This window comes from Zalophus californianus, chromosome 1 (genome assembly GCF_009762305.2).
Source record: "Zalophus californianus isolate mZalCal1 chromosome 1, mZalCal1.pri.v2, whole genome shotgun sequence".
In the NCBI taxonomy this organism is placed as follows: Eukaryota; Metazoa; Chordata; class Mammalia; order Carnivora; family Otariidae; genus Zalophus; species Zalophus californianus.
The window spans coordinates 12,581,817-12,604,154 of record NC_045595.1 but is presented as its reverse complement, the minus strand read 5'-3'; the positions used below and the strand labels follow the sequence as shown (position 1 = coordinate 12,604,154).

The 22,338-nt window shown below is 48.3% G+C and overlaps 1 protein-coding gene across 4 annotated transcripts in view; it reads left to right on the top strand.

The window, feature by feature from the left end:
- Positions 1–12,795: 12,795 nt before the first annotated feature.
- The window catches only part of MED26 (mediator complex subunit 26), a 55,336-nt gene continuing 45,793 nt past the window's right edge, over positions 12,796–22,338 (top strand). The window contains exon 1 of one of the 4 annotated variants that reach the window (XM_027587606.2): positions 12,796–12,814. Coding sequence is in view for 2 of the 4 variants with exons in the window: in XM_027587601.2 (XP_027443402.2) it covers positions 15,392–15,463 (72 nt within the window). In the remaining 2 variants the exon portion in view is untranslated. Of the gene's footprint in view, positions 12,815–15,139; positions 15,464–19,268; positions 19,412–20,174; positions 20,217–22,338 lie in introns of those variants that run through there. The other 3 variants (XM_027587601.2, XM_027587603.2, XM_027587605.2) reach the window with 3 other exon arrangements.

The following is a 22,338-nucleotide window of genomic DNA, read 5'->3' as shown; positions in this document are numbered from 1 at the left end:
AGCTTTGCGCAGGCCTGTGTCCTTGTCAGCAAGAACAGACGTGCGGAGATCTTGGTTAGTCACTCCTCAAGCCATGTCAGTGGTTCGAGGAAACCTCGCTGCCTTATTCAGACTGGTGCTGAGGTTTCAATGAGGCAAGGCATTCGTACGTTATGGGGATGAATCATGCTCTGAGAAGAGAATGCTGTCATTGAGATTTTGTTTCAATAGTTGTATTTTTTTCCAGAGAACTATTACCTCATTGTTAAACTCTCTGCAAACAATGTAGCTTCGGAGGTTGCTGTCCATTTTAAAAGTTGCATCTCACGGATGTGCATCTTTAGGAAGCTTTTCAAGAACCCTCATTAACATCAAAGGTTATCGAAGTTTGAGTTTTGGGTGCCTAGGGTTCCCCAGCATTTAAGCGCTCATGTTCTGGGCCAGTGGGTTCAAGTCCTGTCTCTGCTCCTTGCCAGTGGGACCTTGGCTTCTTGCTTCTCCACTCCCTGCTTCAGTTTCCAGTCGCCAAAATGGGTCTGGAAGTCCCACCTGCCTGGGGTTGTTGTGAGGCTCAGCGCGCTCAAATGTGGGCCTGGTGCTTGACCGAGTGCTCAAACCTGGGTGTGCTCACTGCTAGCATCTTCTGTACTCTCGCCTGCGTTCGTGCGTGTGGTCTGCACACACACCGTGAAAGAGAGACGTTTAAAAACATTAGAAACAGGGGTGCCTGGGTGGCTCAGTTGTTAAGCGTCTGCCTTCGGCTCAGGTCATGATCCCGGGGTCCTGGGATCGAGCCGCGCATCGGGCTCCCCGCTCAGCGGGAAGCCTGCTTCTCCCTCTCCCACTCCCCCCGCTTGTGTTCCCTCTCTCGCTGTGTCTCTCTCTGTCAAATAAATAAATAAAATCTTTAAAAAAAAAAAAGAATGCACGTATGCAGAAAAAGGAAACTAACAAAAAAAATCTCATTAAAAAAAAAAAAACAAAAACATTAGAAACAGTTTTCCAGCATGGAAAACCCTTTCCCGCCTTCCTCTTTCCTTTCTAGCATTTTCCTTATACATATCAGTACACAGGCATACCTTGGAGATACTGCAGGTCCAGGTCCAGACCGCCCCACTAAAGCAAATATTGCAATAAAGCAAGTTGAAGGAGTATTTCGGCTTCCGGGCGCATATAAAAGTTACGTTTACCCTGCATTGTGGAAGTGGGCCGTAGCATCACGTCTAAAAAACTGGCGTGCGTGCCTTAATTAAAAAATACTTGATCGCCAACAAATGCTAGTCGTCATCTGAGTTTTCAGTGAGTCAGAATCCCCGATCACAGATCGCCAAAGCAAATACAGTAATGATGACAGTTTGAAATATGGTGAGAATTACCGAAACGTGACACAGAGACACGAAGCGATCGGACGCTGTTGGGAAAATGGCGCCAAGATACTGGTTTTGCCGCAAACCTTGGGTTACTAGAAAACACGATGTCTGCAGAGTGCAGTCAAATGAGGTCTGCCTGGATGTGACATAGTTCAATCATGGTTAAGGTGGCTTAGGTTCTACTGTGTTCATTTTGGCAGCATTTCCTTCATATCTTCTGGGCTGCCAGACAGGCTTCGTGGTGTTGGGTTTTAATTACTGCGCTGTGTCAGTAGATCTCTCTTTAACCTTGGCCCTCTTGCTGGTCCTCTCGTGTGTGCTTGGAACTTGTACTTTGCCCAGTGTTATAAATGCCACTGCGATCCCCATTGTTGTGACCTTTGTTGGCTTCCTTCACTGGTGCTTCTGCAGAACCTAGGAAGGCCACATTGGTATGTACCATCATTGCAACTTCAGTGGCTTTTCTTTGTTTTGTTTTCAAGTTCCTTACTGCCAGTGCATGTTCATTGTAGAAAAATCATAAAATATAGCTTTGCTCTAAGGGATAAAACCAATAATCACCTTTGCTCAGTGTCACTTAAGGTACACATCTTTCTGGCTTGTTCTCTCTGCACTTGCACCGGGTATGGTGGACATGTTTTCGTTACGTAAATTGTATCTCTGTGTCTTCTAGCCTGTTTTTCTCATCTGAGAATACATTTCCATATTTTCCCTACAATCACCGTTGTTGATAACATGATAATGATGTGCCATAATTACTTCAACTCATCCTCAGCTGATGGAGACTTGAGTTGTCTCGAGTTTTTGTCTTTTATAAATATCGCTGTGATGAACATCTCAGTATGTCATCCCTAATGAATTTTTGGAGTCACTTTTTTTTTTAAGATTTTTTTTTAAGATTTTTTTAATTTATTTGACAGAGAGATAGTGAGAGCAGGAACATAAGCAGGGGGAGTGGGAGAGGGAGAAGCAGGCCTCCTGCCAAGCAGGGAGCCTCATGCAGGGCCGATCCCATGACCCGAGCTGAAGGCAGACGCCTAACGACTGAGCCACCCAGGTGCCCTTTTTAAAAGATTTTACTTATCTATTTGAGAGAGAGCGCATGCACACACAAGTGTGGCGAGGGGCAGAGGGGAGGGAGAAGCAGACTCACCACTGAGCATGGAGCCCCGATGTATGGCTTGATCCCAGGGCCCCAAGATCACGACCTGAGCCCAAGTTAGATTCTTAACCAACTGAACCACCCTGGCACCCCTTGGGGTCACTTTTAAAGAGATCCATCTTGACAGCTTTGGGCTAAGAATTCTAAAGAAAAATGCATCTTGGACGACTTGCATCTTTGTTCATTTGTTCATACATACGTATGTTCATATGTACAAGAACTGGGTTCTAGATCCCCATCAGCTTTGACCAGGAGTGGTATTAGGCTACTTCAGTTTGCTTAACCTGTTAATAAGGACGAGAATTTCAGGCTCCAACCAGATAACTGTTTTATTGTGCAAGCAACTGCAGTTGACATCACGCCAGTCGGCTTTCCACCTTGGTCCTGATGGTTAGGGACCTCAACCACCATCTAAGTACTAAATGCCCACTACTGCTTGCCCGGACCATGTTACGTGGAGTCACCGCCAAGCTGAGAAGCTGCACGTTGAGAATGAAAACAAGGCCACAGTTTGCAGCACCTGCCCTTTGGGATTCATGTTGGAAACTCCCTTTCCCTTCCTCCACTTTGGCATCTCAAGAGGTGGAACATGTCCCTCCTTTGGTGGGTTTCTCATTGCACTTCAGTTCCAGCTATTCTAGAGCAGAAGTCAGAAACTATGGTTCCCAGGCAGAGGCTGGCCTGCCACCTGTTTTTGTAAATAAAGTTTTATTGGCACCCAGCCACGCCCCTTCGAATATGTATCATCTAAGACTGCTTTAGTTGCTTTCCTGCTATAATGGCAGTGTTGTGACAGAGACCATCTGGCCCACGGAGCTGAAAATGCTGTCTTTCTGGCCCATTTATGTGATGCGTTTGCTAACCCCTGAGCTAGGGGACGATAGAGAATCTCGAGGTGTCCTTTCTCTCTCCAAAGCCACTCAAGTGGAGTCATCTGCACACCTTGTGGTCTAGATTTTAATAAACACATTGGAATTTGCTGAAAATCCAGCCAGCTGTTTTCAAGCGTGAGCTTAATAGACCAAAATGTAATTTTATTTCTCTTGATGGTTAGGGGAGAGATCCCTTCTGGGCTGCCTGTGATTCTCCTGAGTGGGAGTTCCTCTGCATCAGCAGCACAATGTGATAGTGAGATCGGCTCTCCTCTGAATGGTTAGATTTGAAAAGCCAGCGAGGCTGTCATTAGTGAGGCATTTTCTTTTCATTTCAACTGTTTCATTATCTCCGTCTTAACCACATTTGTGTTTATGAAATATTTGACAAACCTCCCGATGTTTTCCTGTGTTGATGAAAGATGTACGCTGTTTGTGTATAAAGCAAAAGGCCTGGTCTTTTTAAAAGGAAGATGTAAATTCTACTTGGGGGTTTGTTTTCATCATTCCCTTGATTTCCATTATTGCACAGAGAAAAGTACTTGATCCGCTTTGAGCCCCTCTCTGAGAGTTGCTGGAAATGAGAGTTTGGTAATAGTGAGCATTCCTGCATGGGAAATTGGGCAGAGGGGTCTAGAGCAAGTTAGAAATTCAAAGTCCACATTTTTCAATTAGAAAACAGTAAGAACTAGTTCAGAGTATGGCTCTGTGGTTTTCCTTTTGACCAGTGGGTGGTTTTGGATCAGACGAGGGGTCAACAAACTGCTGCCCACATCTGGCTTGCCACCTGTTTTCATGGTCCACAAGATGGAATGGTTTTCCCATTTTTAAATGGTTGAAAAAGGATCAAGAAGAAAAAGGAAATTCCAGTTTCTTTGTCCATAAATAAAGTTTTATTGGAACGCTGCCACACCCTTTCATTTACGTATTATCAGTGGCCGCTTTTGAGCTGCAAGGACACAATTGAGTCCTTGCGACAGAGACCATCTGGCCCACAAAACTAAACATATTTACTGTCTGACTCTACAGAACGGTTTGCTGACCCCTAGACTGGACAGTATTTTTTTTTTTTTTAAGACATCGGGTGGATCCTGTTCATCTGTATTTAGTTCACATTATTGTTGCAGCTGTTAGTGATAAGTGTGGGCCATGAGGGTATTGGAGTATGCTGGGGGAGTTGCAGAAGTTATTTTAAGGGGAATAAAGCTTTGGTGCATTTAATTAGAGTTTACTGTGTGAATCAGAGAAAAGCGTGGAAAAGATGGTTATGGTAGACCTAGTACAATGGAGGTCTGGGCCAGATTACAAACATCTCTGTCCCTTACAGAGTGTGATGTGGGGCAGCGAATTGGCATCCTTGCACCTCCATGTCCTCATCTGTGATATAGGGACAGTGAGGAAGAGAGCCTTGACATGTACCTACAGCCTGCCTCTCACATGCGGCAGGCACTCAATAAGTGGTAGTATTTTTGTTGCTGTCATTACTTTTATTAATAAAAGACCTCCTTGATGGGGTATTGTGAAGCTTAAATGAGGTAGTGTCTTAGTCTGCCCAGGCCGCCATAACAAAGTGCCACAGGCTGGGAGGCTTAAACAACAGACGTTTATTTTTCTCATGGTTCTGGGGGCTGACAGTCCAAGATCAAGGTGCCAGCAGCGTTGGTTCCTGGTGAGGCCTTTGTCCTTGGCTTGCAAATGGCCGCCTTCTTGCTGTGCACTCACGTGGCCTTTCTTCTGCACATGCACATGCGCATCTCTCTTCTTATGAGGACACCGGCCATATTGGGATCAGGGGCCCACCGTTATGACCTCAGTTAACCTGGGTTACCTCTCTAAAGGCCTTATCTGCACGTATGGTCACTTTGGGGTTAAAGCTTTAACATACAAATTTTTAGGGGACACCATTCAGTCCATAACAGATGGTCAAAGGTCCGCCCTGTAGTTAGAAACTCAGTAGCTGGAAGTTCATGTCCTTGGCTAATAGTATCCTTCGAGGCATTAAAAACTTCAAAGGACTCCCTGTGGTCTAGGAAAGCTGACCTTGACATCCGGTACAGAGGGATTTTGCTTCCTAATGTTTCGTAGTGAAGTATTTGTGTGGAAGGGGGGAGACGGCTTCGACCGTTGCATCTCAGACCTTGGTGTCCCCACGAATCCCCTAGGGGTCTTGGCAAAGTGTGGATTTGCCATAGTAGGCGGGCGGCGCAGGCTGCGGTTCTGCATTTCAACCAGCTCCCAGGTGATGTCCATGCTGCTGGTTCCCGAACCACACTTTGAGTAACGAGCCTGTCTGTTCAGTAGCCACTAGCCAGACATGGCTATTTCAGTTTCCCTGCCAGGTAACTAAAATTAAAACCCCAGCCCCCAAGTCACGAGTACATTTCAAGTGCATTTCATGGCAGACACCTCTCATTGGGCAGCACTGCCTCCGAGAGAGAGAATGAATGGTAAGCTTTCCTTGTCAGGGGCCTGCATGGGTTAAGTTGCCCTGTGGCTCCTGTGACGAATGCCCGCAAGCTTCATGGCTTAAAATAACACAGATTGATTATCTTACAGTTCTGGAGGTCAGAGGTCCAAAATGGGTCTCACTGGGCTAAAATCAAGGTGTTGGCAGAGCTGGTTTCTTCTGGAAGCTCTAGAGGAGAATCTGTTTTCCTTGCTTTTTTGCCACTTCTAGAAGCTGTCCACATTCCTGGTTCATGGCCCCTCCCTCTACCTTCCGAGCCAGCAGTGGCTGCACAGGTCTTTGTCATAATGCCATCTGCTTCTGCTTGCTTCTTCCCCGTTACAGGACCCTTGTGATTACATTGGGCCCACCCACTGGGATCATCCAGAATCATCTTCCTATCTTGAGGTCAGCTGACTAGCACCCTTACTTCTACCTGCAACCTCGGTTCTCTCTTGCCATGTATCATCATTTATTTACAGGTTCCAAGAATTATGGCCAGGATATGTTTGGGGGTGGGGTGATGTTATTCGGCCTAACACAGGGCCAGACAGTAAATACTTTTGGCTTTGTGGACCGCACAGCCTCTTACTCAGCTGGGCAACTCTGCTTTTTGTAGCATGAAAACAGCCGGAGACCGCACACATCTGACCAGGCCTTGCTTGCTGTGTGACTCTTTTTCCATCCTTAACTTACTTTCCTTTTTTATTTTAAGATTTTATTTATCTGTTTGCAAGAGAGAGAGAGAGTGGGTGAGCACGAGCAGCGGGGAAGGGCAGAGAGAGAGGGAGAAGCAGACTCCCTGCTGCAGGGAGCCTGATGCGGGGGTCAATCCCAGCACCTGGGATCATGACCTGAGCCAAAGGCAGTCTCTTAACTGACTGAGCGACCCAGGCGCCCCATCTTTAACTTTCTTATGGAAAATTGTAAATACACAAAAAGGTAGACTAGTGTTGTGGTTTCCCGTGTACGCATCAGGCAGGGGTTTTTTAAATCTTATTTTATACTTTGCTGTACTTGACTGATCATCCCACCAAACATCTATTACTCTTGTAATCAGGAAAGAAGAAAAATACACAAAGATGGAAGCATCAGAGGATCTAGGAAATGTGAGGAAAACCACCACCACCACGTCTTGAGGTTAAAAAGGAAAAAGGCACAAACAGAGCTTCTGGAACATTTGTCCTTTTCCGTACTTCTCTTCCACGAGCTGGGAATTCAGCAGAGCTTGGGATGTTCTCAGGGTGGGCGGCAGCTCCATTTAGATGGGCTGTCTGTCGGTCAGACCCTTTCCAAATAGGGTATCTGCTTGCTCATGTCTCCTGAACTCTCTTTGTGACACTTTACTGAGTGAGAGAAAAAAATCTCGTCCAAGTGGTTTGGTGCAATCATCCAGTTCTGAGATTCATGTTAAGACAAATGAACTATGTAGTTGCCAGGGTGATGTGGCGAGGGAGCCCCGGCCATGGTGGGGGTGGGGGGTGCAGTTGGGGGACACATGGTTCCCTGGTTTTACCGCTTTGTATCAAGATTTTACTCTCACTTGGGAGTCCGTGGGCCTCAGCCACCTAGGAGAGCACACTGCACGTTCAGGAAAGGCCAGGAGGAATTTTGATAAATGGCTTGGTCTTGTGCATATATGTGTGTGTGTGTGTAAGAGAGTCGTGTGTGCACAAGTATGTGTGACATGGGCTATGCATTTGGCATGTGTCAGCTGAGTTTGTGGCCTGTGTGTTGTGTGTGGTGTATGATGTGTGCACCGCACACATGTGATGTGCTCTAGGAGCTGTGGTGTGTGCCTGAGATTGTGCGTGAAGTGCAGGTGGTGTGCAGTGTGTCCGTGTGTCCGTGTGCAGTGCATTGTGTGTTACACACGCTGTGTGTGGAGCTGGTGTGTGGTGTCTGGTGTGTGCGCTGTTAGAGGCAGGATTTTTTTTTTTTTTTTTTTTTAAAGATTTTGTTTATTTGACAGAGCACAGGTCGGGGGAGCGGCAGGCAGAGGGAGAGGCTCTACAGGGAGCCTGATGTGGGGCTCCATCCCAGGACCCCGGGATCACGACCCGAGGTGAAGGCAGACACCTAACCGACTGAGCCACCCAGGCGCCCCTGGGGTTCTTTCTTGAACTGCCCTTTATCTCTTGCTACATGAACAGAAGTCAAAGTCCTCGTGCCAGGGCTTTCACGCATAACCTTTATGTTTCGGCACAACAACGGGTGACCAAAGTATTGCTGCCATCCCATGTTTCCCGATGAGGAAATTGAGGCCAGTCCAGGGAAGGGACTTGTCCAAAGTCCCCGGGGTCATCAGCAGAGCTGGCACGAAAGCCTGGTCCCCCGACCCTTCTCCGATGCTGCTGCACTCCCACCCGAACACCTTTATTTGGGCTCTACCACCCGTTTGCTGGCGTGGATTACGAAAGCATGTGGCTCGTGCCCAGCACACCTGGGAGACCTGTCCAGAAGCCTGGGGCACCAGAGCCAGTTCCAAATTCAGAACTTCTCTTGCTTTCCAGCAGCATGTGCTGTATATGCCACGACGCCCCGAGGCATCTGGGCTAGCGCTCACTCATCAGGGAGTAATATTGCTAAAGTAACACAGCCTAACGTTCACAACAGAGCTGGGCCAGCAGAGACTGAACGGCCTCGGACAAGCTTTGCCAACCAAATGGGTCTGATGCAAAGTTAAAGAAATTCTTTGGACTTTTGCAGCTGTGGGGTTTGGGAATGGGGAGGGGTTCGTGGGCCTGTGATCTGAGTCCCCGCCATGTCCCTCACTTGCCAGCGATGTCGGGGACAGGTCATTCCTCCTATTTGTGCATCAGTTTCTCTGTCTGCAACCCTGATGGCTTCGGACCCAGTGTTGCCAGGAGCTGACACTTCTCTCCGTGTAGCCTGTAGTGTTTGTAGGAAATACTTTCTGGATCATATCACCTCTCTTCACGTCACTTTCTGTGTTGAGGCTACAACACAGCCTTTGTGTCTGGGACATTTCCATTGGCCAGTTGGGGACCTTTTACTGTGGCTCCTGTCTGCTTCTGTCAGCTCCTGGTGGCTTTTTGACATCAGTCCCTTGGCCCTGGTCTGCTCCTTGGGGAAATGGCTTGTGCCTGGTTTGGTTCATGTGTTCTCTCTGCCAGTCTGGGAACCCTGAGCTGTGGGCCAGAGTCGTCATCCTGCCCAAAATCCAGTCACATGACTTTAGCCAGATCCCTCCTCTGAGGAACAAGCACCAGGTCACCTGGTTGGCTAGTGAAGTCAGCAGTGTGACGGCGGGGAGGAAACCCATTCCTAGGGATGGTGAGGAATAAGGCTGGCCAGGAACATGGGCAGTGTGTATGTGTGCCATGTGTGGTGTGTGACAGGGGGCCTCACAAGGCCAAAGGTTTAATTGAGATGAAGTGGGAGACCCCTGAGTTTTTAGAGCAGGGGACAAGATCCAAACCCTGTCAGCAAGAGAGCTGTCTGGAGCAGAAAAAGCTACAAGAGATTGATACTTTATCCTGCAATTCCTTTACTGAGGAAGAAAGGATTATCTTATTTCTGGAGATGTTTAAATAAAATGTTTATCAAAGTCATTCACTAGAGAATTAGAACAGTTCCTGATTTTATTTCTTTGCTTCATAAGGGTTAGTATGTGAACATAAAAATTCATTAAGCAAAATAATAGCCTCTAATCTAACAATGATTTAGATCACTTGATTGAATGACGAGATTATTTGAACATTTCAAAAACACTACTTTAGCAAGTTTTTGGAGGTCTTAAAAAAAAAAGGCAAGAAGAATAGTTTTATGACTACAAACCAAAAACAGACAAAATTGCTTTTACAGTTTCCCAACCGTATTACCTGGTAAGTCTTCTGAAAATTAAGTGTAAATGAAAGAGATTGATAGGAATGTTCCCGTAGCTACTAGGAAAAAAAGCATGGGCCACAGTGGGGTAGGTGGAATCAAAAGAGAGACAGAGTGATCCTTTATTTTCTTTGTGTGTACGTATGTGTGTGTTAAGATGATGTGCACTGTGTTGTTTTTATGTATGATAATTCATTACCCGGTACTTAGCTGAAGGTCAGCATAATAAAGGAGATAATTAAAGCTTAAAAGAAAATAAGCTGCCTGGACATGTGTGTGCTGCAGATCGGAGGAGAGAACTGTCAGCAGGCGAGAAGGTTGGGACAGGGCACGGGTTCAGGAGAGGACAGAAACAGAGGGGACACATGGCCAAAGACAAACACCAGGTGGGAGGAGCCCAGGAGTTAAGGAGCCATGAGAGTGGGAGAGCATCGTCCAGAATCAGAAGGATCCAGCCTGAAATCCCAGCTGTACCATTGGGGGCGAAGGGGCCGTGGGTGTCTCCTCACTGTCTGACCTCGGGGTCTTCCTCGTGTGTCACTTGAGGATGTTAGCAACTGCGTCTCTGTTAGCTAGCACTGAGTAACAAATGACCCCAGTACTAAGTGGCTTAAAACCTCTATTATTGAGTCACAGTTCTGTGGGCAGGAAATTGGATGGGGCAAAGTGGGGCTGGCTCTGAGCCCTTAAGGGCTTCTCAGCTCTCATGCCTGGCACCTCACCCAGGGCATCCCAGCCTGCTGGGGTTAGGCATATGGGGCTCAGCGTTCTCTGTCGCCGGGAACCTTGTTCTCCTCCACAGAGGCGTGGGGCCACCACCTCTTTCTGAGTGGCCCTACAGCACCGTCACTAGATTCTGACGTGGTAACTCCCTGCCCCCAGGTCTTCAAAGGTGGATGTTGCCAGGCTGCTGCTCTTTCTCTTTCATTTCTTCTCATTCCTTATGGCCGAATACTATTCCAGCCTGTGGAGGTACATTTCATTCATCTGTGCACCAGTTGATGGACGTCTGGTGTTTGTACCTTGCACCTATTAATAGTCCTGCTGTGGACATTTGCCTGTACAAGTCTCTGAGTGTAGGTGTTCACTTTTCTTGGCGAGATTGATAGGAGTGGATTTGCTGAGTTGGGTGGTAACGGCTAGGCCTTCTTGAAGCTTCAATCTGGATCAGGCGGAGCATGGTTCCACTGCATTCTCTAAAGCAAATTGTAGCCACTCCCCCTACCCCCCCCCCCCCCGAGTCAAGAGGAGAGGCTGACAAGGGCCTGACCACCCTGCCCAGAGGGGTTCATCTGGGTCCTCAGGTAAAGCCCTCAGCATGCAACCTGACACGTAGTAGGTACTCAATAAATGTTATTCTCTTTATTACTAAGAATAATACAAAACTGGGGCAGTAGGTAAAACACAGACTGTTAGGACTTAGATGGACATCCGTCAGTAGGCCTGATAGCAAATCCCTGTTCAGGATTTTGGAGATTATGGGCACACTTCAGATTAGCAGTATCCAAGTCAGAAGATGACAACTAGAGGCTACTAGAGGTCAGAATAACCCCAGCACTGGATGAGAAGAGGAGGCAGCGCCATGTGTTCATTCTAGCAAATGTGGAACTTCAGGGATGACTGTCAGAAGAAAAATCACCTGTTATCCTGCTTGTCAGTGATAACTACTGTAAATATTTTGGCTGCTTTCCCTCCAGTATTTTTTCTGTGCATCAGGTGCATTAAGTAGACATATTTTTATAAAACCAAAATTAAGATCATAATGTATATGGTTTATATACTGCATTTTAACATTTAGTATGAAATTGGGAGCATTCTGTGTTGTTCAATACTGATTTCAATGGTTAAGATTATCATCTGTCTGTCTATATCTAGATTTATTTATGTATTTCTGAAGCATAATGTCCAGCTTTGTGAATTTCTACATGTTGTGTACACCCATAAGACAAGACCACTACCCAGGTGGAATTACAGAATCCTGTGGTCCCTTCCGGGCCATAACCTTCCCGTTTGCACAAATCGACTCCCTAATTTATTTATGTACTTTCCTTTTCCTGAACACTTGGGTTGCTTCCAATCGTTTGTCCTTATAAATGATGCTGCTGTCTACTTCCCCGTATGTACACGTTTGTCTGCATCTGATTGCTTTCTTTGGATAAATTTCTAGAAGTTGGGAAATACTGGGGCAAAGGGTATGAACATATGGAAATGCTGTCAAAGATCTTTCTTGGTACTCCTGGCTCCAGAGTGGCTTTGCCCTCCTTGGTGCACCTGCACTGCTTGGACAATACAGTTTACAGCAGCGTCTTACTGGGCTCCCAACCTGTTTCCAGTGCTTGGAAACTTCAGAACTAGATCCTCAGGAGCAGGCTTTGTGCCTTTTAATGTGCCTTTGTATCCCCCTACTTGAAGACACAGTAAAATTATTTTGAGTTCTCTTGTCTGTCTTTGGAGCCCTTCCTAAAAGCAGTGACGTTTCAGGGGCTATTCAAAACCAATTGAAATTTTTTTCGCTTTTAGAATAAATAGGACTTGCTGCAGAGCCAAGCAGAACTCTGAAACTCATTTCTGGGTACATCTGAGATGATCAATAGGGTTGAATGAGTTAATATATGAGAGTGTTTTTAAAAAATTCCCACCAGATGTTAAATTCAGAGCAAACAAATCGGTCAAAGTGGGGTGGTGGTTTGCTCACGTTCATTTTTCCTATTAGTCATCGAAGCCCTCACATACTTTATTGGGGTACGTCCAGTCACTTTCTCGCCTTTGAATTGCCCAACTCCCAGGGGTGTAGGTGTCTAAGGGGTCACAGCTGCCTTTCACTTTCTGAATGAATGAGCCTGCCTGGTGGGTCCCTGCTGTTGCTCCTTGCCACCATGTGGTGTCGCTGTTGAAGACTGGTCCTAAGCAGTTGTGGGAGCTGGCCTGCTCACAGCTTCCTTCTGTGATGCCCTTGCCTATTGGGCTTGAGCCACTGCAGTTCATTGAGGGAGAACGAGCCCACACCCTCACTGCCAAGCCTGCTGAGGGTGCTCTGCACTCAGGCTCCTAAAACTACCTTCCTGCCACTTCCATGGCAAGAGCCAAGTCATGGACTCGGAGCCTCTTACCTTTTGGGGGGCCACCTCACTAGGAGGTAAGACAGCCTTTTCAGGGACAAAATATCTTGTCCTTTCAGGATGGGGGGGTGGATGTTCTCTGGACCTAGCTAATTTAAAGGGCACGTTGCTGGGGAAGAACCATTACAACAAGAGGATTTACCTTGAGCCCCACCTTTGTATAACTGATAGGTGCCATTTCAAGTATCTCTTCCTTGAAGCAGAAGGTCTTGCCAGGTGAACTGCAGTTATTTATCCTGGATCTAAGAGAAGCTAACGTTTTCAAGACTCCCACTGAATGCCGATCTGATTTAATTTTTACCACTACATATATATGTTAAATGTGAAATAAAGCTATGTTCTAGTGCCCACACTGTGTAGACACAGTGTTAGATATATTTATCTATCTCTCTATATAGAGAGAGATGGATATATGCATCTGTGTCTATGTGCATCCTAATGTCTATACAGTATATTTAATACTCATTTGTTAAATATTTATGGAGCCCCACTTTGTGCCACATCTATGGAGCTGAACTGCATACCTATGTCTGGGTATGTGTATACAGCTGGCCATGCAGAACTCAGTCATCTTAATGTTGCTTCTTAGTTTAAAAAGAGCAGGTAAGTTGAGTGCTTTCCAAATCTTTCTTAAACAACCTGACCCATGCAAAACAAATTACTTCTATGTGATCCTTGATTAAAAAAATAAGATCTTGAACGTCTGAGTTAGAAATTAAAAGAAAGGCAGGACCAGAATATGCTTGGGGGAGAGCTTGTTTATTTTGCTTATCTAAAGTGAGATAAAGAGTATCTCCAAATGGGCTGGTTTCCAACCTGGACCATGTACACAAAGCACCTCATTCTAGGAGAGTGAGTGAGTAAATTAAAGTATTTTGCCCATGTTTATTTTCTCCTACAAGTGTGATGTAAAACTTTTCACATGTCCAGAAGGAAGCAGCCACAACCACGTGCAGAAACAGCCGTTTTTGCAAATAAAAACGCTTCCCAGAAGCATGACAAATGCAAGACTAACAGGTGTAGCACAGATCCAAGGCGCGCGTGTGGTTCTCATCAGCTGCCTCCCTCCTGTTTTAAATCTAGGTCTTCCTAGATTTCTCCGGAGGCTGCAGCTAATAATCCACTCAGCCTGCCTTCTCACCCCTTCTCATAACAGTATTCCTAACAGGGCTTCCAGAGGGAGCAGAGCAGTAGAAGAGGGCAGTAAGGTGGGGGTGGGGAAGGAGGCACCTTAGGCTTGACATTTAACAATTATGGGTTTGACCTAGAACTCTGGGTGACCTTGGGCCTCAATTCCCTCCTTTTGTGAAAGGTTTTGTTCAGAGAATGAGGGTTTCAGTTTTCCAGCACCTCCACGCAAAGCAGGGTGGGTCTTTTAAACCAGTGGTTTTCAACAGGGGACGTTCTGCCCGACAGGGGACATCTGGCAATGACTGGGCATTTTTGGTTGACCTGACTGGAGGGGAAAGTGCTACTGGCGTTTAGTGGGTAGAGACCCAGGATGCTGAATATCCTAAAATGCGCAAGACAGCCCCTGCAACAGTGATCCAGCCCCAAATGTCATTGGTGCCCAGGATGAGAAACCCTGGCGTCGACACAGGTTTGCAACCCTGGGGTCGGTGGGCTCACGGGGCTGGCTTTTGGGCTTTCCCCAAAGCTGGCGTGACGGCTCCCCCGAGAGGCGCTTTGCGGTCTCATGTTTTCGTGATCCCAGCACGCCAAGCGCTGCAGACCCCCGCCCTGCACCCCCTCCCTCTGTAAGGGTGGAGCGGCCCCCGGCGCCCGAGATGACCCTTCCGCGCACATTATCACAACATGGACTTGTCTCCCTCGCCCCCAGGAACGGCAATCAAGGGGCTGAGGACCCCCGGCTCGGAAAACTTGGCAGCTTCCCCCGTCCGCGACTCCCATCACCTCCGTCGGTACGGGGACGGCTTTTCTCCCCAATAAGGAGACCTTCCGCCACCCCGCCGCACCCCCACCGCCCCCCCACCCTGAGGCGGCCGCCTGGAGCGCCCAGGTTCAAGGACTCGGCGCGCACCAAGCGTTTCCGTCGGAAACCTCAGTTCCCCACGGCCCAGCCGGGGGAGGGGCCCCCGGCGACGGCCGTTGCCCCGCCCAACCGCCTCCCAACGGCTCCCTCCGCCGGGTGGTGGGCGGGGTGGGGCGGTAGACCAGTGCGCATGCGCGCGCATGCGTGGGGGGGGTGTGGGGCGGGGCTCCCGCGCGGCCCCGCCCAGGCCCGGCGTCTCCGCCCGCCCCATCTCCCAACCTCCTCAGCGTGGCGCCGACGCTGCGTGCGGCGCGGGTTACCCAGAGTGCTCCGCGCGGGAGCAGCTCACTGGAGTTTGGTTCTCGAGGCGGCGGCAGCAGCGGCGGCGGCTCCGGCGGCTCCTCCTCCTCCTCTGGTGGCGGTGGCGCCCCGGGCCCGAGCCCCGGCTCCCCTCTCCGCCACCCCGCGCGCCCCCTCCTTCCCCGGCGCTGCGGGGAACATGAGGCTCCGCTCCCGGAGGCCGGCGAGTGAGTGACCCCCGTCCCCCGCCTCAGCCCGCCCGCCCGCTGGCCCGGCCGCTCCCCCCCGCCTCGCCCAGGCAATGACAGCGGCTCCGGCGTCTCCGCAGCAGATCAGGGACCGGCTGCTGCAGGCCATCGACCCCCAGAGCAACGTAAGTACCCGCTGCGCGGGCCGGGACGGAGGCCGCGTGGGCCCGGGACCCTCCCCCTCCCTAATGCCCCTCGCCCGCCGGGCTCCAGGGAACCCGCCCGACGCCCACCGACCCCCGAGGGCCGCTGCCATCCCGGTCTCTCGCCCCACGGGCCCGAGCCGGGGGCAGGTCGGGCAGTCTGGCGGCGCTCGGTACGTGAGGCCGAGGCTTCCGTGCGGCCTGGGCGGAGGGAGCAGACGGGAGCTGAGGCCAGAGCTTTCCCTTCTTTCTCGCTCCAGCTCTACGACCCTTGCTGCTTCTGACGGAGCTCACCCGCCTTGCCCTTCCCCGTGGACTCGCGACCCCCGGGAAGTCCTCCCGGCGTGGGGGGAGGGGAGGGAGAAAGACTGTGGAGCAACTGGTGTCCGGGGTATGACTCGGGAGCCTGTGCCGCCTGTGTCTCGGCCTTCTAGGTGATCAGGGAAGTTCTCCTTCCCTCTTCTCCCGGCTGGAAGCACCTTCCTGGCTTCAGAGGGAACCCCCCCCCCCCGCCGGTTACTTTGCCCTTAGCCGGGTGCCCAGGGCGCCTGGAGAGTCCCCCCTTGGTTCTGGGAGTGGACATGCCTTTGCCAGATCCCTTCTGGGATCGCTGCTGACGGGAGATGATTTTGGGGAGGGAAGGATGCTTCCTGTTACCTTTCTGGGCCTAAATGCTCATTGCGTCTCTGATCAACCCAGAGCCCCGCTTTTTGGTGTGAATTAGAGGTGATTATTTTGTCTCCTGTTCCTTCAAGAGCCCTCCTTCGGCTCTCCCTTCCCCTACCTGAGCGTCCCAGCTTGGTGGTTTGTCACCTAGATGGTCAGGGTTAACCCCAGGTTGTAGCTTTCTCAGATCGCCCTCCACCGAGGCTGCTGTTTGCAGAGGGATCTCCTCTGCCCCCCTTCGTGTGTGTAGGGGAAGACTCATGGTGTTTTCATATTTTTTCCAAGGGATTGTTGGCAGTAGGGGTCATTTTCCCCTGTGGCAGGAGCAGGTTGAGCAATAGGAAGATGTTGTGGCATCCAGGTATGAAGTGAGCCCCTGCATTTGTTGGGAGACCAGGGAGTGGCCATTGAGATCACTTTTTAATATGCTGGGATCGAAGAAAAAAATTGTCTTGGGCCAGGTAACTCAGATTTCTCTCACTGTAGCGTTTTTGTTTTCCCTTATGTGAGTTTGACTAATTACTTTTAGCATTATGCTTTAAGCTTGGTATTTTTGGAGTAATTCACATTGGCTTGTACAATTTTGGTAGAAATTGAGGAGTTATGGTCTTTGTAAGACTCTGATTTTTGTATCACAAGTAATCCTCTTATCCCTAGTCTTCAGGCCCCATTAAGATTAACTAAGTGGTAATTGTTTTTAACAAATGTATACGTTTTTGTTTTGACTTTGGGGATGGAGTAGACACAAGGTATATAAAACCTGTCCGAATTTTTTGCAGTAACTGGTGCCGCCGCGGTTCCCAAGATTGAAATATTAGAGGATAAAACAAGTGACATGAGAAATGTAACCTTGGTGACTTTTCCATCTTTTGTCCAGAGTATAACTTCTTGAATTCCACATGCTTGTTTCCTTCAGGAGAACCTGAGAGGTTGCTGAGATATTAGCACTGATCCTTAATGCCACCTAGGAGAGCTTTGGGATCAGGAGTCGCTTTGACAGGCGGTCACGATGTTGTAGATTAGGTGGAGCAGTGACCTCAGGGGTTCCAGTGTTGTGTAAGGCTGTAATCTAAAGGGTTCCTAGGGGGAGAGGAAGGAGAGGAGGAGGAGGGGTTAGCCAGAAGAGGGAGAAGGAAACAAATCTCAGGTTTTTGTATTTTAGTATGTGCACGTATGTTACATTCATAGAAGCCCATGGTTGTCTTCATGGCATGGGGTTCACATTTCATATGGTTTGTTTTGGGGACTCCATCATTAATGGTTGTGCATAGAATTCTAATATAAGTGTGGTGGATGGAATTGGGAAGCTGTGTCTGAATATGAGCTATGAAGAAAGTGCCTCCTTTAAATGCCGCCATTACCAGTAACCATCCGTGAGCATTGTTAGAACCTTTTGACAGGAGTGTGCTTGGAGCAAACCCTATATAGGAAACAGAGCCGTGGCAGAATAGGTTACTGGCGGAGGTGGTGCGACCAGAATTCTGCAGTTTCTCTGGATTGATCTGGGCTCAGGCGAGAGTGAGGTAGCTCCAAGAAGGCATTGCCTGGGCTCAGGCGAGAGTCAGGTATCTCCAAGAAGGCATTGCTGGCGCGCAGCTGCTTTTCTCTACCTTGCCCAATTGTGAACTCCACCTTGGGATAGTTAGTTGACACATATTTAAGATGCTCGTGGAAAAAAAAATGGGGACAGTGTTGAAGAGCCAACACTAAAATTAAACCTCTTCTGAGAGAAGCGACAGAGAATTGTGTCATGTAATGCTTACCTTTATGGGCATGCAATTATGGTTAACAAACTTAGCTTTTGCTTGAAAAATCAATGTCAGGCAGCTGACCTAATATCCACAAGAATCTGAGAAGTTAGCAAAGTAACAAAGTAACTGACCATCTCCTTGACAAAGGAGTTCTTGAGAGGAAAGTTGTCTCTATGTTCTCAATTCGAGCCTCTAGAGTATTTGAATTTTTGTTAACAGCAGGCCTCTGAGTTAATAATTTCTGCCAACTCAGTAATAAAGTAAATCTTCTACACTCCTTTTCAAAAAGCAGCTAACAGTTTTTTCAGAACAATCTAAGCCTTACCCTCCTTGTGGCTATGTCAGCCAGGGTGTTGAAAATCTCTGAAGTGCAGTGTGTGCGTTTGTCCCAGCTTAATTTTGGTGGATAGAGTTGAGGGCTGTGTCTTCCTTCTGCCCAGAAATTGGAGTCCGTCCACCCAAGCACAGTCTCCTCAGCAGGTGATTAGGTTCTTGTCTATATTGGACACTCATCGTTTCATGGAAGTTCAGGCTTTGTTTTCCTGACCAGAGTGTGGGCTTGATGAGCATGGTCTGTTTCTTCTTTCTCTAGAGCAGAACCATTGGGCGCTCTAGAGTGCTAAGTGCCGGTTAAACTAACTGAACCCTAGAATCCTTCTTGGGCCTATGAAGCCCCTGTGACTTTTATATGCGCTGAAGTTCAGTCTTGGGGTATTCTAATTCAGAACTCTCTAGAACCGTGAAGGACACGGATGTTAGTCTGGCATCCCAGGATAGGTCTGACAGACGGTGGAGTGGGTACTGCATCCCCATAACAAGTTGAATAATGGCACAAGGCAGGCCTTGCTCAAAGCAAGTGAGCATCTCTGTAATCAGACCAGAGGCCAGAGAAGGCACTGAGGGGAAAAAGGGACTTGAACTTGCCAAAGATGTCTGTGTAAAGGCCTCCCAGTGGTCAGGCTCTCCAGCAGGAAACTTCAGAAACTGCTTTGTTTCTCACAGTTATGCAGACATCAGGCACAAATGGGAGGTGGTCAGAGGCCAAGGGGCCTCTACAGAGAGACACACAAGGAATGTGTCAAATTCCCACCTGGGAATTTGAAGATTAAGATGTTGCCTAGCTTCTCTGGGCTGCAGGGTCCATGTCTGCAAACTGGGACTGGGAACTGGTGTGTGCACCCATAAAGCTCCTTCCAGATCTGGGGTTCAGATTCTAACAATTGTTTTAAAAGTTTTTTCTTTTAATGCAAGGTGTAGTCCGTGAACTTCTTAAAATAACAAAATTCTAATGGAACTCGACACAGAGGTATATACTTTAAGTGATTTTGCAGCACTTCAACAGGGTCTCCTGCTTCCCCCCAGCAGCGCTGTAAAGGAGGTGGAGTGAGCAGCCGGTCTCCCCTTCCTGAAGGTGCAGAAGCCAACAGCATGATGACAGTCGGTGCTGTTTAGTGGGTGTCTCCTGTGGCCAGGAGAGGACAAGATGCTTTTGTTTCTGCTGACTTCATTTGAGGTGACTGCCCTAAAGTTAGGGACTTACCCAAAGTTTAACTGACTGTTTCTAACTCTTAATGTCACTACACTGCCCTCAAAGGTGGAGAGATGGCTTCAGAAGAGGCCCGAGAGGCAGTTCTTGAGCTCATAAGAAAAGATGCGGGGAGCCTTTTCTGTCCCACATAAGTTTATATGAGATTACAAATTGGTTTAGATTTACCTGTGATAGATCTAACAGGTTGATGATATTAGCCTGTCCTGGAAACATCTTAAGGTTTCTGGCAGGGACAGAATCCTGGGCCAGACCATACTGTGGTGTGGCAACTACCAACTGATAATGGAACTTTTCATAAGTCTTGTATGCCAGTTTTGTGTTTTGCTTCAAGATTATGGCACTTATGATGTTAACTTGAAACACTGTTGATCCTGCCAAAAGGAGGATTGTTAAAAATTGTAAAAAAGAAGGCCGTAGGTTCTGATTCTCTCCAATGTGTTAGCGGATATAAAATCTAAACGTGTATATGTTCTCTGATCACTCTGGTTGCCCAAGTGCAATGACATTCCTGTCTTTGCTCTTTATATGTGGCCAGGATGTCTGAAGAGAGCAGTGTGGCATTTTATGACTTTCGGACAGGCAGGTAGCAAGTGTCACTTGTGAAGCAGGTGTTAAGTCCTTGTTCTGACTGACTCTCTTCCTCAGAAGAAGGTGGATTTTACATTCTGTCTTCGCAGAGGTCTCCTGGTGGTCCTCAGAAGTGGCTTTAGTTGTGATCAGAGAATATTGTCCTGGCTGGAAGTCACAGAGGCCTGGAGGACTGTCTAAGGTCAGCTTGTGGGAAGGGGCCTTTGTCTTGATACAGATGTGAAAATGCTCCATGGTCACCTGGGCTCCTGGGCTCAAGATGTCGCTGCGTGTGGCAGGACATGCACCTCAAGGGTGCCAGCCTTGGGGTTAGGTGAAGGAGCAGTGCCTCAGTTTTGGTGTCTGTTTAAGCATCTTCTCAGACAGAGCTCCAGTTTAACCAGAGCCAGAACTCAGTCCGATTCCTAGGTGACTGCAGTTCTCTGGGCAGGTCCTGCCCAACCTCCACTCTAAATCGCCTTCTGGAAGCTGGGGGCTTTGTCTCTGTCAGTAGAAGTTGTGCCGCCTTCTCCCCCCTTGTGCTGTCCTTTGTCTGGTCCCTTTGGGACCCCTCAGCTAGTTGTTGGAATGGGTGACTGAGTTTGTGGTTTGGCGAGTGACTGCATAGGCAGTGCATTTTCAGCCTGGCCCTTCTAGTGCCCACACTCCTCCTGTTCACTCTCAGGGCACACATGTAGAACTGAGCAAGTATTGTCATGGGGATTCCATGAACTAGAGGGTATTTCCTGCATAAGGAAGACATACCAATATTCTGCATGTGCTGGTTAATAGTGGTCTCTGAATTCCAGGTCTGGGGAGGCCATACACTAACATCTCAGTCACCAACTGATATACACTGATTATGGAGAAATCTGGTAAAACTAAAAAAGATGGCTCAGCAGTTGAATAAACATTTCTAGCAGTTGCTTTTGGTTTTGGGTGTGGGGGGTTCAGACCTGGAGGTGCCCAGCCCCTGCCCTCGAGCGACCTGGAACAGGAAGAGAATGTGCACATGGGCAGTCTGGGGTGGGGTAGGGCTTGGGGGGGTGCAGGGGTGGTCTTACAGGGCTACAGCTCTTAGGTCTAAATGGAACAGTTCTTCGCTTGTCTTATTCAGAGGTAGTTCAGAATTTTGAAGAGCATGAAATGACTTCTAGAACACTTCATAATTTGAGTTTTCAGAATGATAAGTTTTAGAGTCAGATGCAGGAAGTCTGTTCTTGGTTCTTCTCTGACCCGAGGGAAACAATTTGGAGGGATGGCTGGCAAATCCTTGAATAGTTTGCCTTCTCAGCAGTGGGATGGGAAGGGGGCAAGCATCAGGTTCTCTGAAGGGCCTGGGGTCTGCTTTCAAGTAGTTGAAGAGCTGTTGTACCCTGGGGTTAGGTTTGCTCTGTGTGGCTTTCTGAGGCAAACCTAGAGGGGGAAGGAGGTCCTGGGAGGTAGGCCCTGCTGCACTTGGGGGAGCTCTTGATTATTGTCAGAGCTGGCTTGAGACAGTCCAGAACCATTGTGCCAAGTGGATGTGCAGACATGCCTGGGCCTTCCATCTGGACCCCCAGACTCCTGCCCACGAGTTCCTGGAGGTTCTGTGATTGTGTGAGGAGCCCACTAAAAAAGGAGAAGGGTCACATCAGGTGATGTGCCACTGCCAGGCAGGTGGGGCTGAAAGCCTTTGAATGCTCCTGGGACTGCAATGAGGTTTCCTGTCTCTATCCACTGGAGGCTGTAAAACGGACAGCTGCAGCCTACAGAGCACCTACTATGTGCCAGGTACAGCGTGGAACACACTGCATACCGGTTTGTTCTCTGAATTAGTCCTAGAGGTAGATGCTCCGTCTTCATTTTAGGGGACAGTAGAGATTAATGACCTCTCTAGTGTTGCAGAGGACACTATGGGCCTATACCCGGTGCTGGTAGGCTCAAAAGTAGTGGGTTTAATGACAGTCTCCTGCCTCCCACATTATTAAGCAGTGCCCAGCAGGGAATTTGGACTCCACTGTGTCTTCTGAGGTTTAACCTCATAAATACAAAGTGTTTTTAAATGTTAAGTTTCGTGTTTCCATTTCCTTCGAAGTTCCCACAATCTTTCTCCCTTTGGACTCTTCTAGCCTTGGCTCCTAACCTTTTTGCCTGTCAGGATCCATTTCTATGATCAGAAATACTCAGGAGCTTCCACATAATGACAGGTGTACTTTTCTTAGCTGGTTTTTTTGAGAAAATTCAAGGAAAGAAGCTACTCCTAATCTAGTCATGCTTTGAAATGAAGTTGTGTCTTAGCATCAAAACAGCCCCCACTTAAATCTGCAAGCTAACCGTCCTTG